This window comes from Silene latifolia, chromosome 1 (genome assembly GCF_048544455.1).
Source record: "Silene latifolia isolate original U9 population chromosome 1, ASM4854445v1, whole genome shotgun sequence".
Taxonomy (NCBI): domain Eukaryota; kingdom Viridiplantae; phylum Streptophyta; class Magnoliopsida; order Caryophyllales; family Caryophyllaceae; genus Silene; species Silene latifolia.
The window spans coordinates 5,433,339-5,452,653 of NC_133526.1; the positions used below are offsets into that span (position 1 = coordinate 5,433,339).

The 19,315-nt window shown below is 38.6% G+C and overlaps 2 protein-coding genes across 2 annotated transcripts; both read left to right on the forward strand.

Annotated features, from left to right (window-relative positions):
• The first annotated feature begins 6 nt into the window (after positions 1-6).
• Positions 7-8,291, forward strand: LOC141594833 (uncharacterized). The gene is made up of 11 exons (XM_074414826.1): positions 7-319; positions 1,322-1,983; positions 2,501-2,678; positions 2,790-3,018; positions 3,749-3,888; positions 4,117-4,406; positions 4,487-4,699; positions 5,009-5,500; positions 6,181-6,843; positions 6,919-7,434; positions 7,593-8,291. Exons 2-11 carry the CDS (start codon positions 1,702-1,704, stop codon positions 7,812-7,814), a joined length of 3,225 nt encoding a protein of 1,074 aa, XP_074270927.1. The 5' UTR covers positions 7-319; positions 1,322-1,701; the 3' UTR covers positions 7,815-8,291.
• Positions 8,292-9,179: 888 nt separating this feature from the next.
• On the forward strand, positions 9,180-17,395 carry LOC141594841 (putative cyclic nucleotide-gated ion channel 5). Its single transcript, XM_074414830.1, has 8 exons — positions 9,180-9,587; positions 10,321-10,386; positions 10,849-11,434; positions 11,880-12,092; positions 13,672-13,976; positions 15,095-15,206; positions 16,115-16,351; positions 16,490-17,395. The coding sequence occupies exons 2-8, from the start codon at positions 10,343-10,345 to the stop codon at positions 17,186-17,188; spliced, it is 2,196 nt and encodes a 731-aa protein (XP_074270931.1). The 5' UTR covers positions 9,180-9,587; positions 10,321-10,342; the 3' UTR covers positions 17,189-17,395.
• The last annotated feature ends 1,920 nt before the right edge of the window (positions 17,396-19,315 follow it).

Genomic DNA, 19,315 nt, shown 5'->3' on the forward strand with positions numbered 1-19,315 from the left:
AGTGGCCACCACCACCAACTCTTAACAATCTCTATACCAATTCTCTTCCCTCATGCATATGCTTTGATACTCCAATCCTTTCAACGCATATTCCATCATTTTCAATTTTAATTTTAATTCCATTTTAATTTGAATCACACACATTATAAACTCACATCCTCCATTTATTCATTTACCCAATATTCATCATAATTCACATCTAATTTCACAACATTTTCCCAATTATTGATGAACTAACAATCAACAATCTTAACTTTCCACCATTGTTGATTGATTTCGAGCTTTAATTTCCATTACCCATCTCATTAATTCTCTTAAGGTGATCAAAGTTTTATGCTTTTTTGAATAATTGTAAGAAATGTAGTTTAAAATTTAAATCATATGATCATGTTTAGCATAATTGGGTATTTGTTTTTGTTTAATTTTGTGTTAATTTGCAGTTTTTCTTGTTAATATTTGTTTGAATTGAAATGGGTAGATCTTAATTTCTGTGTTTAATATATTTTTGGCATGTAATTGGATGTTAATTCACTTAATTGTTGGTATAACATGCTAATTCATGTTAATTTGATCTGAATTTTGAATCTTTTGATGTAATCATGCCTGTTATGTGCTACATTGTCTTTGATGTCCCTCAATTTTCTGCAATAATGCTTCAAATTGCAGCAATTTTCAAGTTTTGTATATGATGTGTGCATTTGAAGTTAGATCAACTCTTTTAACACCTGCACTCTCATATTAAGTACGTCGGCCGAGCCGGAAATCATTTTGGGATTAAGCCTCTGATATGGTTGTTGCGTTTGAAGTTTCCACAATTTTGGTTGGCAGTTTTGACGTTGAGAAATGAGAACTGTGAAATTGACAGTTTTTCTAAAGTTCCCTACCTAAAAGAATTGACCAATTTTTTTGTTTTTGTTTTTGTTTTTTTTTTGTTTTAAAACATTTGGGCATGATTGGTTTAATGATGCTTCAACAAGAAGGAATCGATCTCGAGTATTGAGCAAGAGTTAGTTGCTTTTATCATTGATGGTTAATTTGATTCACTTCTTGGAGTAAAAGTTATGCTTGTCTGTACTTTGATAACTACTTGCATAGGTAACTTTTATGATCCCATTTCCCTGTGAAATTTTAATGTTGTGCGGAAACTTTGTATATAGGTAACTTCTTTTTCTTTGCATTCATAAATTGAGTCGATTCCATTTATTTTAAAATATTGTCGGTGTTGTATGCTTTTTTTCTGCGTTTCAATTAAATACTTCATGTAGGTTCTTGTTATTTTTAATGAGTTTAGCTCTTATATGACTTTGATATTGAATTGCAGAAGCCAGAGTAGGTTGGCAGGTTATCATGGAAATGTCGATTACTTAGAGATTGAGACGAGGAAAGCATTGGTGGTGGGTTGACAAATTGATATTGTCGTGCCAAGGACATATATGAGAAGGTTATTCTGTTAATGATCTTACTGTCAGACAAAAATAGCTGAGATTTAATAATTTACTGAAATTATCACGACAGACTAGCGATTCAGTTTTCTTAAGATGAGGCCAGGGCATTGAGGTGTTGTCTCTGTGTGTCTTCCAAATAGATGTCTAATCTGTTTTGAAATAGTCAGCTTCTATTTGGGGAGACTTTTCTGGGTTTAATACTTTTTGAGGTTAAATTTTGTAATCACCTAGTTCAAGAAGCTTTTTATCTTAACTGATGTCGATGGAGGGATTGGCCTCGTCTCAAGGGCATAAGCATAGTCTCCAAAGTCATGGCCGCAAAACTTCACCGGGTGGAAATCAAAAAGATCTTTGGCTTGTTGTACGAGAAGGGTCATTAGCTGATCTGGAATTAGCTTTGGCTCATCTAAAGAAGAACGGAGGTAATATAAATTCGAGGAATGCTTTTGGTCTCACTCCACTTCATATTGCTACTTGGAGAAATCACATTCCTTTTGTGAGAAGGCTTCTTGAGGCTGGTGCAGACCCTGATGCAAGGGTGTGTTATCCTGCTTTGTTCTGCCCCCTTATTATGCTGTTTACTTATTCTAGCAAGGACTTGAGGGTTTACGTTTGGAGTTCCTTTCATATGCTTTGTCTTTGATAGTTTGAAATTATCTTTAGACATGAGTTTGCTTTAAGCTTCCATCTCTAATGGAGCCAAAACTCCTTAGTATTGTTCACTTGATGTAGTTTTCACTTTGGGTCATTCAGAAACAACCTATTTGTGTTGTTAACAAGAGGGTAAGGTTGGCTACATCATATCCCTCTTACTCCGCCATATGTGGGCGCCCTTGAGGCATCGCCCATTGGGACGGATTCGCTCAATGCTCGTTTGTCAGCTGCACGGCCGTGTTGTTGACGAGTTTGCTTCATAGATATTCTAACTCCCTTGCATGTCTTAGTACTTTAATATTGGTTTTTATCGTAGACTCGTAGGTTCAAAGCAATATACGAATTTGATGCTCATTAAGTTATTGTTGCCTTGTTTCCTGCCTTCTGGCCATCTTTTTCAGGATGGAGAATCAGGTTGGAGTAGTCTGCACAGGGCTCTTCATTTTGGTCATATTGCTGTTGCTAGTGCTCTCCTCCAGGCTGGTGCTTCTGTCACCATAGAGGACTTGAAATCACGAACACCAATTGATCTCCTCTCTGGACCAGTACAGCAGATATTGGGCGATCAACATAACTCAGGTATTTGAAACTCATCTGTTCCGTGGTCATTGTATTTCTAGTATCCCGTGTCCTCGCGTGGAGAAGTAATTATTTTGTTGTCAACTCAAATGCTTGACGTGCCAATTGCAGTGACCACTGAGATTTATAGCTGGGGAAGTGGAACCAATTATCAACTTGGAACTGGAAACGCTCACTTGCAAAAGTTACCTTGCAAACTTGATGCACTTCAGGGTTCATATATTAAGTTGACTGCTGCTTCTAAGTTTCACAGTGTGGCAGTTACTGCTCAGGGAGAACTCTATACATGGGGATTTGGAAGGGGCGGCCGTCTTGGACACCCCGAGTTTGACATTCATAGGTACTCATATATTTGTGTTGCAGTGACGCTGTCACCTCTGTGGTGTTGTATTAAAGTAGGTGATTAAAAAAATTGTATGTTCACTCGCTATCTCATTTACGGCCACACATACTGAAATATCAGAAAATCTTGCTTTTTGGATAGTTCTTTCAAAAGTAACGTCATGGTATTTATGTAGTATATGGTAGAATTGAACCTCATCTATCTTGACCGAAAAGACCTGGAGATATTTGCGGGGGCCCGATCAATGGTTAAGTTACTGTTTGGTATTAAGGCATAGTAACATAGTGTGTGTGACGAGCCAAACAGAGTATGACCTTTTATTAGGGTTGTATTGTCAAAGGAATGTAGTAATTGTTTCTTACGTCCAAGTGATAATATTTCCTTCCCATGGTTTAAAATTTTTCCAATGAGACTCTGGGGCAGCCCATTTCCCTAGGTCCATGTAGCCAGTGATGATATGCAACCAAACAGAGTTCAACTTTTCATCCTCTTAAAGTGGATTTATTATTTCTCGTTAATAGATTCACTCGAAATTACTGCTCATACATGTGACGTAGTTGTGTGTTTCTAAGAGTGTGTTTTTTACTTGTGGATATTATGGTTAGGAGAATACATATAATTTCCACACGGGAAATGTTAATATCTATCTAGCACTGTTGCTAAATATATTGAGGTTTGCCTGATATGTGCTTGTGTACCAATAGTTTACTTACCTCTCTTTTTGCAGTGGTCAGGCTGCTGTAATTACACCAAGACAAGTAGTCTCGGGGCTTGGTTCTCGTCGAGTGAAGGCAGTTGCTGCTGCTAAACATCACACAGTTATTGCTACTGAAAGTGGAGAAGTTTTCACTTGGGGATCTAATCGAGGTATTATAGCAGTTTAATGCTGTAAGAGCAAAACTATAGCACATTTTTACATTTACCTTTTATTGGCTGGCTTTTCTTTCGTCAAATTGTATTGATATGATTATAACTTATAGGACCATAATTTGTTTCTGGCGTGTGGATAAACTTACACGAGTCATCATGTAGATATGTTCAAACTTGATATGTAGTACTAATGGAGTTTTTTTCACTTTCAAATTAAATGTGCAGAGGGCCAACTTGGCTATGCATCTGTGGATACCCAACCTACTCCTCGTAAGGTTAGCTCTTTAAAGCTGAAGATAAAGGCTGTTGCTGCAGCAAACAAACACACCGCTGCTGTTTCTGAGACTGGTGAAGTTTTCACTTGGGGCTGCAACAAAGAAGGACAACTTGGTTATGGCACTTCAAACTCAAGTTCAAATAATACTCCTAGATTGGTTGAATATCTGAAAGGAAAGGTATTCACTGGAGTGACTACTGCGAAGTATCATACAGTTGTTTTGGGAGCAGATGGAGAGGTACGCTTGTTTCAGATATCAGAATTTTTTTTCTGTGCTCTATAGATCCTTATTCCTTACTGGTGATTTGACTGTTATAGGTGTTCACCTGGGGCCATCGACTTGTAACTCCAAGACGCGTGGTTGTTTCAAGAAATTTGAAGAAAAATGAGAATGCAGTAATGAAGTTTCACAGGATGAAGAGGCTTAACATAGTTGCAGTAGCGGCAGGCATGGTGCACAGTTTGGCGTTAACTGATGATGGGACTTTATTTTACTGGGTTTCATCTGATCCTGATCTGAAATGTCAGCAGGTTGATAGTGCAGATAGTCAAAACTTTTTCTTTGCCTTTCAATGATTTTGCAGAAGAGTTGATAGTACATCGATCCATGAATAATCTTCCGAGTGTGATATGCACAAAAAAAGGAACATAGTATAATGTGGATATAGGAGGCACAAATGATAATGAACCTAGTCCATAAATAACAAATCGAAGAGGTCTCCGCCTTGTGGTTAATACGAGGCGAAGGTTATTCATGGACATTTCAAAATGGAAACAATTAAGTTTATTCATGAATAGAGGGAGTACTAATCATTTTGCTTCTGTTCCCTCCTTTTGCAGGTGTATTATTTCAATGGAAGGAAGATAGTCAGTATTTCTGCTGGAAAATATTGGAATTCTGCTGTTACTTGCACGGGTGATGTTTATATGTGGGACGGCAAGAAAAGTAAGGATAAGCCCCCAGCTGTAACTAGGTTGCATGGTATGAAGAGGGCTACTAAAGTTTCAGTTGGTGAAACACATCTACTGATTGTTGGTTCAATTTACCATCCTGCTTATCCTGGCGATGCGGTTAATGACTCTCAAACGAAGAACATTAATGCCGATAATGAATTAGAAGATTTAGATGAGGGCTTTATGTTCAATGAGATGGAGTCTGCCAGCACACCATCCAGATTGGAAATAGAGGATGTTGGGAAAAAGTCAGCTCCAAGTTTGAAGAGCCTTTGCGAGAAAGTGGCTGCAGAATGTCTTGTGGAACCACGAAGTGCTTTGCAGATGCTAGAAATTGCAGATGCACTGGGTGCAGATGATCTTCGCAAGCACTGTGAGGTATACACTATACAGCTTGTTTAGAATTTTCCCTATGTAAACACGTGAAATGATAATAATTAGATGCTTTACGCATGGTTTTAGATCTTGGTTTGGGAGTTTATCCAGAATCAATCGTTGTGCCATAGTGCAAAATGCCGATGTAGCACCCTCCAAAACCTTGATAACTTGGTCATGAATTGGTCTCATGACCCATATTTAACATCGTGATTATGCGTTTGTTGGGATTTGGACTTCGGGTGGGTTATATTTAACTTCCTATTCCATATGTAAGGCGTGAAATATCATATTCAACTTCCCAAGACTACTAGATCTTGATGTGAGATGTGATCGTATCTTTAAGTTAACATGGTCACATGACTTTCTGGTCTGAGTCCTGAGTGAGGTACTATCTAATATGTTTCTTTCCTAATACTACTGTGGGCTTCACAGAATCTGCGGTCGTCAAAGTTAATTGAAAAGCTGAAAACATTTACAGAATTTGATGTGTCATGTGTCCAATTTGGATGGCTCAAATATTTTTAGAATTTCATGCTCCTGTACTTCATTTGGAGTAGAGGGGGTAAATCGGTAATAGTTGAGGTCGGTTGTACATATAGTGGTTTAAAATTAGAAATGATGCATTCTATTCCTCACTTCTCATCATGCTCTGTTTTGTCATTTTGCTTTATCTATTGCAGGAGCTTGTCATTCGCAACCTGGACTATATTTTCACGGTCACTTCACATGCTGTTGCTACTGCTTCACCAGAGATTCTAGTTCACATTGAGAAATTGCTTGATATGAGATCATCTGAGCCCTGGAGCCATCGCCGACTGCCAACTCCGACAGCAACTTTCCCTGCCATCATCAACAGTGAAGAGAACTATAATGACAACGAGGCTTTAAGGTTTCGAGATAATGTTCCCATGGTTGATACAGTATATCAAGCTGGTAAGTTAAGATCAGAGAGCTTTCTGATGCCCATGAATGACGCTAATCAAGAAACCGCCAAGCAAGTTAGAATACTGCGGAAGAAGTTGCAACAGATTGAGGTTCTTGAGGCAAAACAATCGAAAGGTCATGTTCTTGACGACCAACAGATGGCTAAGCTGCATAGAAAGCCTGTACTGGAGAACTCCCTTGCTGAGCTTGGTATTCCAGCTGAGACAACTACAAAACCATCTTCAGTCGCATTAGATGGTAAGGGCCCTAAAAAGGCGGGGATGTCTAAGAAGCAGAAAAGAAAGAGCAAAGTCAAAGAATGTCAGGTTGATTGTAACGCCTTATCCGGCAGCGAACTGGAGCCACTTCCTTTTAACACTGTTCTGAATGTTCAAGTGCTAAAGTCTACTGATGAAAAGGTGATTTATCTTTGCTTTAGCTGTCAATACGTAGTTAAAGTTAACCGAGTTCTTGACTAATTGTGCAAATGACAGATTGCTGCTGAACCTAAGGATGCAGTCACCAGAGAGACCCCTATTGCCTTTCAGAAGAAAAATGATGTAGATACGAAAAGTAAAGGATCATCAGCAGTGGCGGCGACCAAGAAGAAAGGAAGGAAGGGAGGTCTGTCTATGTTTTTGACCGGTGCTCTTGATGAGCCAATCACAGTAATTGCTACTCCACCACCACCTCCCAAAACCGAAGGCCCTGCTTGGGGTGGAGCTAAGGTTTCAAAGACGTCTGCTTCTCTCCGTGAGATCCAACATGAGCAAACAAAATTGACTGGAAATCTTCCTGCCAAAAATAAAGACAAGCTCGAAGACTTGCCTGATGATAAGAGGAATGGGAAGATTTTACTGAGTTCTCTCCTGCCCTCTAATCCCATTCCTGTGGTCGCAGCTCAGGCGCCACAGCCAGTAGAGGGAGATTCAGGCATACCTCCTTGGGCTGCTTCTGGGACTCCGCCTCATCTCTCTCGGCCTTCTCTTAGGGATATACAGATGCAGCAGGTACCACTAAATCGTTTTCCTTTGTATAGTAAAAGTTGTGTACCACCAACTTTCTTTGCCTTGCCATGTGGAGGATTCACTGAGCGCGAAAGTTTTGTATTTCGTGTCATATGTCCGTATGTGAATTATTACTGATGACGTAGCGATGATATTAACAGGTTAAAAAATACAATCTTGCACAAAGTCCAAAGTCAAGGACAACAGGGTTCTCAGTCACCACAGGCCAGGGCTCACCCTCCGACTCTGGCACACCAAGCCGGTGGTTCAAGCCTGACATTGATTCTCCCTCGTCCATTCGGTCCATCCAAATAGAAGAAAAGGCAATGAAGGATCTCAAACGGTTTTACAGCACAGTTAGGGTCATAAAAAACCCGAGCTAACCCCTCCTTTCTTTGCTTAACTGGTTAGCATTTAAACATAGTGTCATTCGCAGATTAAATCGATCTTCTGTACATTTCCTTAGGTAGATGTCTCACTCATAAAGTGAAAATTAAAAAAAGGAATAAAGTAGTCGTCCCGTGTGGTAGGTTAGATGATCTTGTACAGATGGTGTCTAGTTTTACATTTCCATTTGGTTAATTAGAAGGTTGAGTATTTTAAGTAGCCTTCTTAAATATCTTGTTTAAGGAGATTTTAGGTCAAATAATTCGGCAGCTCTAGTAGAGAAACCGTAGGAGCTGCTCTCGTCTTTTCTGGAGGCGGGAGTTTAGGTTGTTGTCGATGGCATCCATCGTTGCTTTGTATTTATGATGTTAATTGTGTCGACTGTATATATTAGAATAGTTGCGGATTTCAGACAGAGGTTGTAAATAAATAAAGTTACTTAGTAAGTCTTGCTAAGGGCAGACAGTTTGGAAGTCTTCTGCTAGTTCACTCTGGTTATACATTGCTTTTTTATGCGCCTTCTTAAATTTTCAATCACGTAACTCGCTCATTGGACAAGGTTGCATGTCGGTCTCAGCTTTGGTGGTGCGGCAAAAGGGTGCCGTGAATCGGATTTTGAGGTGATTCGGCTGGATTCAGATCTGGATCCATGACCTCGGCTGTGTAAATAGATCTACGGGGTACAAAATTTCCGGTTGGATCTGATTCGCAAAGTCCAATGTGCGTGGATCGTAAAGTCCGACTTAGGTGACCCAATTTGGTTCATCAACTTCGGATCATTGTTCCTCAATAATCCTTGCTTAAACTCTGATAGCTTTATTGCAAATCTTTTGATTACTCTATTCATGCAGCATAATAAGTCAAAACTTGCTGCCCAAATAACCCGATAAAATTGGCCCGATTCGAATGACGAACCCAAATATCCTAACACCATACCAAACCTGCATCCGAACATATGCCCATGCCCCGACTATATCCGATCTGACCCGAATGTTTATCGTCACATGCTTATTAGAATTGATAATAACATTAATACTCAAAAATTACTCGGCCCGGAATCTTGTAAACCTGAAATGACCGACACGAATTGATCTGACCTGCACCCGAACTGATTATCCTATTTCAAAGTCTGACCCTTAACGACCATCACCTTTACGGCCCCACACTATCCACCTGTGCCGAAACATCAGCACCACAAACCCTAAAAAAATCCTCATACCACCAAAGAACTTAAGCCGCACACAAGCCAAACCTACCTCTCCAAACACATCCAACCAGCCCAATCATGGCTTGTCAAAGTCGACACTATTCATACTCAACAACTCGCCTCTTTCAAAACACAGACACACAAAAGATTAACTACAACATACTCCGTATCAAACAAACATCGCCTATCAAACCGACCCAAAGATAATCAAGTCCACCACAATTCCACAAACAACATTCCCCAACGGAAAAGACGCTAGGAGCACAATGTCAAGTGTCAACCGTGACAAGTAGAAGTAAGAAAATGAGTAGAAAGCACATACCAAGTCTCTTGTGACTTGTGACTCTTGTCTCTTTACTTTTTCGTGTGTCCCAATTTTTCCACACTTTTTTTCTTCAGTTTTAAATTATCTTCCATTAATAATTACGAAGTACTACACAAATTAAACTTCCTTAATTACCCAAATCAATTGTTAGTCAACTTTCCAAAAAGACTCAAACTTTACAATTTCTATAGTCAACATATTCCAAATCAATTATCTTCAATCTATTTGAAATGTCAGGTATACTATCTTTCTCAATTTTTTTGGGGTTTGTATTATGAATTATGATGATGATATTTTTGCAGCAATTTTTTGTTTTTTACTTTATTACTGTTATTTTATCTTGGGTAATTCGTAAATAGTCTCTTTGTGTTTGTAAGACTGCGTACATCCGACCCTCCTTACTCCGCAATTTGTGGGAGCCATTGAGACACCAGGGTAATGGTGCTGTTGTTGTTACTGTTTTTTTATTATTAAAGATTGGAACTTTGGCTTGTTTCGGGTTGACCCAGTTGTTGATCCGGGTCATTGGGGTATGGACAATTGGACTTGTAGGGATCCCTTTGTTGTTGAAGTTTTTCTATGTCAAAACCATGAATTATTGTCACTGGTTTCTGGGCAGTTGACTATTTTAGCATATAAAATGGTGAAGATTTTTTTGGGTTTTCTTTGTTTTTTTGGTGATGTAATGGGTTGGTGATATAGTGTAAAGGTTGCGTACATCTGACTCCCTTACCCTGCAATTTCCGGGAGCCCTTTAGGCATTAGCGTAATGTTATGGGTGGTAACATAAAGGTTGTGTACATCCGACCCCCCTTTTCCCTGTAATTTGCGGAAGCCCTTGAGGCACTGGCGTGATGTTGTTGTTGACTTGTTGATAAATAGTGTGAACAGATACTCGACTATGAGATGTTTTGAGGGTTTTTGTTTTACAAAATTGTTTGTTTGCTGTTGATTCGTTTGGAATTTGTAGGTGTACTTGTATTTGAGTGCCAATGATGTTTGATGGTGGTAATGGTCAGAAGGACAAGTTTGTAAGGTATCAATTTCTAAAAATATCTTCTACTTTATTCTTTAGTGATTTATATTTAATAGTTAAAGTTTTTAAGATTCTTCATGATGTTTTAGTTCTAGTCTAGAAGAATTAACATTGCAAGTAGATAGGAATTAGGATTCTTTTTCGTGCGCAACAAACATTAACTTTGGGGAAATTCACTGAAAACAAAGAGGTTCACTTGAGTGAGTGTTGGGGAGAAAAGTTTAGAGAATTGTTTTTTTGGAAGCTCGAATTGTATACGGAATAACTTTTTGTTTGGCAATCACTTTGCCAGAAGTGGACTTGCATGGTGCCATTGTTCCATCATGATTGATATTTTGGTGAAGTCTTTCTTATTTGAGCATTGGGCAGTGTCCCATCACTCATTTTTTGGCTAGTGATATCTATATCATAGATGTCTTGATGTGGTATTGGTATAGTGTATTTAACTACTGTATGGTGTAGGTTGGATGACTGGGATTCCTCAAGCTCAATTTCTTCTGATCCCCATGGAGTGATAAAATGCGGCTTTGGCATCGACAAGCTCAATTGTGTGAAACCTGCAACCAAAACCCCATCTAGTAAAGTTAAGAGAGGTATGACGACAAGCTCGGAAGGACTTCGATCAATAGGTAGATCACTTAGGTTTGGGGTTTCTCGGGCAGTATTTCCCGAGGATTTGAACGTGTATGAGAAAAAGGTTTTTGATCCGCAAGACAAGTTCCTTCAACTTTGGAATAAGTTTTTTGTGGTTTCATGTATTCTATCAGTTTTTGTGGACCCTTTTTTCTTCTATCTTCCAATTGTTAATCCGGGTAGCTACTGTCTGGGTATTGACCGGAGGTTAGCTGCCGCAGCTACTACTGTGCGGACAATTATCGATGTTTTTTATGTTGTTCGCATGATTCTCCAATTCCGAACTGCATACATTGCTCCATCATCAAGAGTTTTCGGACGAGGTGAACTTGTCACTGATCCTGCTCAAATTGCAAGGCGCTACTTGCGGACCTATTTTATTGTGGATTTTCTTGCCGTGCTGCCATTGCCACAGGTGTGGACCTCTTAATTCTATTTTTTTGCCTTCTGTTGCTTGAATATGTGTCAATGCGTAGCATTTTGCATGCTAAACTGTTGTTGGTTGGGAATATTATCCTTAAAATGTGTGCACACTCTGGCATCCTAATTATATTCTACTTCCCAAATTTATTGTTTCTAATTGACTTTGACTCTCAACAAATGCCAACTTTGATCATGAATTTCTCCACATTTATGTTAAAGTACAACGTAGAATTTCCAAATTCGATTGATCAAAACTACTATCTTCATACTATCACTTTAGAAAGTTTTAACTGATGTATATCCTGAGAAATATACATTACTTGACCATTAATGTCAAATGGGGACAATATAGATGACAATTGTATATGATTTTGATTTGCACGTGACTCCCTTGACTAATATCTATCTTCATTTTCTTCGATTTTTTTTTCTTATAGATTGTTATCTGGAGGTATCTACACCGACTGAAAGGTTCTGATGTATATGCAACCAAACAAGCTTTGCTTTGTATAGTATTATTGCAGTATATACCGAGATTTGTCAGGATCATACCCCTCTTCTCGGAATTAAAAAGAACATCAGGAGTCTTTGCTGAAACGGCTTGGGCTGGTGCAGCTTACTATCTACTACTTTACATGCTCTGTAGCCATGTAAGTTCCCGTTTTTCTTGAAGACACTCTTCAGTGAATCAGTGATGTCTTTATTTTTTGTTCTCATGGTTTTTGTTATGATAAACTTCTCTTGTTCAATGAAAATGTCGTCTGGATACACAAGCGGCGACCATTCACTGGCATGAGTCCTTAGTTCTTTATTCTGTTTATAAAACCTTCATTAGTACTCCCTCCTAGTCTCTGTTATCTTCCTTTTCTTTTTGGGTGCCAAAATTATGGAAAGAAGACACTTACCTTTCTACCTCAAATCACTTACCCATATCCTTCGTTTATATCCCCCTCACCCAATTTCCACCAAACCAACCCAGCCCCTGCCACCACTTATACCTAGTCCACCACTAATACCCAGTCCTGACCACCGTCTTGCATCTACCCTGCCTCAAACACCACCACCCTGCTGAAATCATTACAAAGGCAGGCGAAAACAGCCATAACCTCTCTCTTACCAACGACAGCAACCCACGACACGTTAAGGGTGTAATGGGTGGTGATCTGGTGGATGTGATATTGATGTGTTGGGGGCCTTGGGGTTGAGTTATTCGGAGAGAGTGGGTGAGGCCTGAGGGTAATTTAGTCCATATATGTATAATTATATGTCCAAAAATAAGGAAATAGGGAAGAAATGATGACCAAGTCTAGAAAGGAAATAGGGAAGAAATTAGAGACTAGGAAGGAGTAGTTGCGTGAATATGCGTATTAAAGAGTTACAAACAAGACCCATATTACATCCTAACTCAATGTGATGTTTGGAGGAATTGTTGGTGAAAGTCGCAAATCATTTTTTTTCCACAAGGGATAGTATTCATTAAAGGATACCAGGCCTCGGGATACTGGATAGAGACAAACTAGTTTTGCTTGTTTACTTTTTATTTTTCCGAATTAACCACCATGTGTCCTCTTGTATTGACAGCTGTGCGTTGTCTATTACGAGCATAATCTGTTTTAACATATATGTAGTTCCCCTACCGCTGTCTTGAGAAGGGTCAAGATTGGATTTCATAAGGTTATCAGTTGTCTCATTTATGGAAACATAGGGTCTTCATTGACATATATCTGTTTTGTTGAAACATATTACTGGCTGACTGGCTGTTGATTCCGATATTGTGGAGTGCATATCTAATTCATTGTGTAAGAAATTTCTCTGAACACCTTATTGTCTAAAGCCTTTCACCGTGTTAAGTAAGCAAGAAAACGGAACACACTCTGAAGTCCTAGTTTTATGTGTCAAAAATTTGTAGGAAAGTCCAAGAGTTATTATGCCCCTGTGGCTACTTATTTTTTGTACTGCCGGTGTCCATTTATAAATACTTATTGGTAATGCAAATGTCAGCTAAGCCTAGCTCGTATGTCTTGAGGGGTGGTTCTTATGATTTGGGTTCGAATTTCATCAGCACAAACACTCCTCTTGTGGCTCCCTTTACTCCAAAAAAAATTATTAATTGTTTTGATTGGTGCTTGTTCTAGGGTTTTTGTTGCATTGCTATGGTGCAAATAGCAGAATAAATTGTCATTTGCATGAAAGTTTCTCATCAATAACATTAGATTGAAATGTTTGCAGATTGTTGGGGCTTTGTGGTATCTAGCAGGCATGGAGCGGAATGATGCTTGTTGGCAGGGAGCTTGCTCTAACAGAACGGATTGCGAAAAGGATTTCTTGTATTGTGATGACCAGCAGAAGACTAGCGAGTATGCTACCTGGAGTAATATTAGTAAATCAGTTCTGGACGCAGGATGCAATGCTACTGATGCTAGTCCTTTCGACTTTGGTATCTTTGGACAGGCTTTATCATCTGGCATTTTCGCGTCAAACAGCTTTGTTTCGAAGTATTGTTACTGCTTATGGTGGGGACTGCAAAACTTGAGGTATTTTTGGCAGCAAAAGAAATTCCTTTGTATGTCGATGTTGCATTACGAATTTTCCTGAATTCAGAGACAAATTATTGTTGACAGATTATAATTTCATTTTAGATGTGTATCATCAGTACTCTGTAACTTTTTGGGTTCCGTATAGGGATGCTAGTCTATGTATTGGTAGATGGCTTGATGCACCTCTAAAACTACAATAACTTTAAGGAGGGTTGAGGTTTTTTTTTGGAGGGGTTTGGGGTGGGGGGTCGGATGTAAGCATCCTTCTAGAGTCTGTTTTCAGTTGTCCCATGCCTCATAATGAAAACTGCATCGATAATTGCATATTTTAATTAAACGTGTGCTGGTTCACAGAGTGCGCTATTTTGCTTTGTTCTATACTTCTATCACAATCTAGAACAAAGGAATTGTGCATAACGTATTTGGCTGAGACCAAAAACACTACATTGAAGGCTCTATGTTATGTTTTCACATATGCCTTTGCCTCCTTTGATCATCATTGGGGGTACAGCGACCTTCTAGTGTGTATACTTGAAAACTCACTACAGTTGCATGTTTGATATTATTTGAGCATTGTTGTACTTGCTCCGAACTTCAATAAACATAAGTTGTTTCTTACGCTAGTTTTCATATGTTTTTTTGAACTCCTTGCTGTTGAAATACCGAGTTCAAAAAATTATTGCTGTGGGCCCCATTTTTCATTCAATTTTTGGATTCATTCTTCTCTAGGTGTCAAAATGCATTTTTCATGTTTTTGTAATGTTGAACTCAGTTCCATTTGACTTGAAGGCAAGTTAATTTTGTGGAATGCAGACACCAATTCCCACATGATGAAATTGTGCGGGATTAAGAGTGTGTTGCTTAGATATTATAATTCGTCATAATTTTAAGCATATCCGTGGTCAAAGTTATTTAAAGTTTAACATAGAGTATTATTTTATTTGTTTTATTCATACGCTGCATAATTATTGCAATTTACTCTTTATGCTTATTAGTTTTCTTAGAACTTGTGTACCGTGTTTGTTTCAGTTGCTGCTTAACTGACTGTAGTTTATGTGCCGCTACATTCTTTTGAGGCAATTAGTCTTGATATTGAATCATCCTTTTTGTTTCAGTACATTGGGTCAGGGTCTTCAAACCAGCACCTATACAGGGGAGGTCTTATTTTCCATTGCACTAGCCATATTTGGACTCATCCTATTTGCACTTTTGATCGGAAACATGCAGGTATTGCTTCAATGATCTCAGATTCTTCTCAGAAATGAACCTTTGAGACTAAGCACACAGCCATCCATTATTTTGTTTTAACTCATTACTAGCGTGAATACTTATACTCGACATGCATATGGGTTTGACTCGTAAATCTGTAATGGATAAGTCATATGACTTGAATAGCAACCTTTTAGAGTATCTTAGATGAAGGGGAGGGCTGGTGCCATATGCACGAACCATGGTCAATTCTGCGTTAAGAGATTCTTTTTTTGGTTGGTGATGAAGGACCATCTGTCTGTCTGGCATATGGGATTGTGTGGCTTTTAGTTTATCCATTTTGTTATTTGCCCCTCCCCGCTTCTGAGTTTAGAGAAGTGAATTCACAAGTGTTCAAATAAATGAGCTTGTGTCTTTGCGCATGTTCACTGTTTTGAGCCATTAGGGGAAAGAAAGTACTACTTCCGTCTCTGTGACGCATGGTATAAACGTGTCAATGCTGAGGCATGGTATAAAAGGCTGAATGCATTAGGATGAGAAATCATTCCTCCGTCTCTTTACTCATACCGTGCTGATAGTAGATTATTAAATTAATTGCTTTTGTTCAAACACCAAGTTCGTAGGTTAGAAGTTTTTATCTAGACAAAGTTATCCTACAAAATACCCAAAAATGAAGGGAAAAAAGTACCTTATACCCTAAAAGTAGGGGTTGTGCTCCTCACTACTTGTCGTGGTACCGAAAAAGGCTGGCTGGCTTGGATTGTCTCGGGTTGTTCAGTTAGAGAGAGGACGCCCCAAGCCAATGTTGACCGAAAAGTACCTTCGATTAGCAGTTCTTGTTTTATTGCTAAAAGAAAATGAAATCATTACAACTGTTATGGATTTCTATCTAACAATGTGTATACGTTGAAATTGTCATTTTACAGACATATCTTCAGTCTCTTACTCTTCGACTAGAAGAGATGAGGGTCAAAAGGCGTGACTCAGAGCAATGGATGCGTCATCGCCTGCTACCTCAGGAACTTAGGGAACGTGTGAGACGTTATGATCAGTACAAGTGGTTGGAAACTCGTGGAGTTGATGAAGAGAGCTTGGTCAGTACTCTACCAAAGGATTTGAGGAGGGATATCAAGCGCCATCTTTGTCTTGCATTAGTGCGGAGGGTAAGTTCTTTTACTCTTTACTCGAGAATAGCTGAAGTTCTCTTTTGTTTTGGGACCCTGTCCTTAAGAAAAGGGGATGTTACATCAAGAAACCGTAAATATGAGGGGATGTCAAATTGAACTCATTATTTCATACAGGTCCCTCTCTTTGAGAATATGGATGAAAGATTGCTGGATGCCATCTGTGAGCGCCTGAAACCGAGTTTATACACCGAAAATACGTATATTCTGCGAGAAGGTGACCCAGTTGATGAAATGCTCTTCATCATTCGTGGTCATCTCGAGAGCGAAACTACAGACGGTGGCCGAAGTGGGTTTCTGAACCGAAGCTCCCTAAAAGAAGGTGCCTTTTGTGGGGACGAGCTTTTAACATGGGCATTGGACCCTAGGTCGGGTTCTAATCTCCCATCATCTACTAGAACCGTGAGGGCTTTAACCGAAGTTGAGGCCTTTGCCCTAGAAGCTGAAGAATTGAAATATGTAGCAAGTCAATTTAGGCGGCTTCATAGCCGACAAGTCCAACACACCTTCCGCTTCTACTCCCAGCAATGGAGAACATGGGCCGCCAGGTTCATTCAAGCTGCATGGCGCCGACATTTAAAGAGGAAATTGGAACTCCGTCATAAGGAGGAGGAAGTCGTCGAAGGGTTGAACGAGGGTTTGAAGAATGTCGGCAGTGGCTCCGTTAGCCTCGGAGCTACCCTTTTGGCATCACGGTTTGCTGGAAAAGCTATGCGAAATGTTCATCGAAGTCGACTTGAGAAAGGAATTAGTGCTAGGGATTTGGTGAAATTTCCTAAGCCTCCGGAACCCGACTTCTCAGCTGACAGGGACTAACTTGTAATGTTGTTTGTATGTAATGCTTTTGTGGATGAAACTATACAATTTCGAACTTCCGACTTTCGAGCTTCTCGTGTTTTTAAATGATTTTAGTTGTGTAGTGTATGATATGTATTCAAATTATGTAAAATTTGATGTGGATAACTGGATATTGTTTTGATTTTTGTAAAGGAAATATAACAAGTATACACGGATGTTTGTCAATGATGTTTTAGATCGTCTCCTACTTGGATTATGTACATAGTTCAGGGTTGTGGCCCTTTGATATCGAATGTCTTACTGTAAAATCGTCTTATTGTTAGAGTTTAATAAAGACCTCTGGGCTCTATCACTATCATATTTTGCTACTATATACGTGTAGACCTAGTAAAATTGACCGGACCTGACACCTAAACTAATGACCCGAGGTTGACACGTAACGCGAATTGAACCAATCAAATAACTTGATAATAACAACCCGAACTTGAATTAACCTGACTCAACCTGATCCGATCTGAAGCCTATTATGTGTAAGAACTAGAATTGTTTGAATGATTTTCTATCGAACCCGACCTGGTTGACTCGTTTGCTAGGTCTATTAATAAGAGTGTGAAAGTCTCTTCTAAGACCATTGTAAGTGAGAAACACATTCAAAAACTTACTTTAAACACGAATTAGTGATCATTATTAATCGGGTGTAAATTGCTTTAATTCGTTTCACATTTACAATCGTCTTAACCAAGAATGGACAAAAGTCATTAGATTCGGATGAAGTTGGAGAGATTAGAGAAGATATCAAACACGTACATATGAGTGTGAAAGAAGTTCAAATTGTGTAGAAGAATTAGATCCAAATTCAACTTTATGACAATTTTATACCCCATTATAAGGAGATTGATTTAGATTGGAGGGACACAAATATGATTCTTTGACACTAAAGTTTGTGCCGCCCAAGACAACTATAAAGTTTCCTATAGGAATCTTGATTTCAATAAAGTGGTCGTCCATTTCTCTCTTTTGCTCTTTTTTCTCTTGTGCTACATTTACTCCATTTAAAGTCACTCTTTTCTTTTACTATTAGTGCATATCATGACTTGTAAATTGTTGTAATAATATGTACTCAATACTATTTACTACCCTACTTTAAAACCGATTTCTCGGAATGTGTCTTGTCTTCGAGTTGTTTAGGTATTTCAATATCACGATATCTGATATCAACTTTTGCTGATCCAGATTCAGCTCAGATGATACGATATATACTGATGGGGATATTGAGCCATTCAAACCTTGCCAACATAGCTAGCTAAACATTCATTATCGCGACCATTAAACATTAAGTTGATCATTTTAGGTATTTCAATATGTTATGCCATTAATATATAATATCGACTTCTCCGGTTCCAAATTCAGGTCGGATGACACGACACATACTAGTGTAGATATTGAGCCAATCGAACCTCGCCAACATAGCTATTTACTGACGTTCATTATCGCGAGCATTAATAAGCATCAAGATGGTCCATTTGTTGATCCAATTCAGATTCAGCTCGGATAATACAATATACATCGACAAAAATATTGTACCATTCGAACCTCGCCAACATAACTAGCTAATGACATTCATTATCGCGAACATTAAACATCAATTAATTCAATTTGTTGATCCAATCCACAATCAATACAATTTTTAATACACAAGTAATTGAAAAAGTTCATTACTATTAAATGAAAACAAAGCAAAAGTAAGAGAGGAGTAAGGATCAATAGGTGGTGTAAAGGTTTAATGCACATGAAGTTAAGTGACATCTCTATTCTTTTACCCTTTTATCTTTTACTTTCATTTACTCCACTACCATATGATTCATCATTCATACATCTCTAGCTACTGTTGATCTCTCTTGTGACGGACACAATTTATGACATTCTTAAATATAACCACTTTAAGATAAAAAAGCAACCACTCATAAAAGGTTACTTATCAAATACACAAATAATATTTATATTTTCTCATTAAAATGATCATATTTGAATCAATCACAATTTATGACGAAAAAGAACCCTCTCACAAATGAGATTTTGGACTAAGCTAAGTCTTCACTCTTTCCTATAAAAATCACATTCTTCACCACCACAATTCTTCTCTTT

Coding starts and splice junctions, on each gene's coding strand:
- LOC141594833 (XM_074414826.1), top strand. CDS start 1,702: ATGTCGATGGAGGGATTGGCCTCGTCTCAAGGGCATAAGCATAGTCTC. Junction 2,679..2,789: donor GGGCGATCAACATAACTCAG/GTATTTGAAACT, acceptor TGCCAATTGCAG/TGACCACTGAGATTTATAGC. Junction 6,844..6,918: donor TAAAGTCTACTGATGAAAAG/GTGATTTATCTT, acceptor TGCAAATGACAG/ATTGCTGCTGAACCTAAGGA.
- LOC141594841 (XM_074414830.1), top strand. CDS start 10,343: ATGATGTTTGATGGTGGTAATGGTCAGAAGGACAAGTTTGTAAG. Junction 10,387..10,848: donor CAGAAGGACAAGTTTGTAAG/GTATCAATTTCT, acceptor TGTATGGTGTAG/GTTGGATGACTGGGATTCCT. Junction 12,093..13,671: donor TTTACATGCTCTGTAGCCAT/GTAAGTTCCCGT, acceptor AAATGTTTGCAG/ATTGTTGGGGCTTTGTGGTA.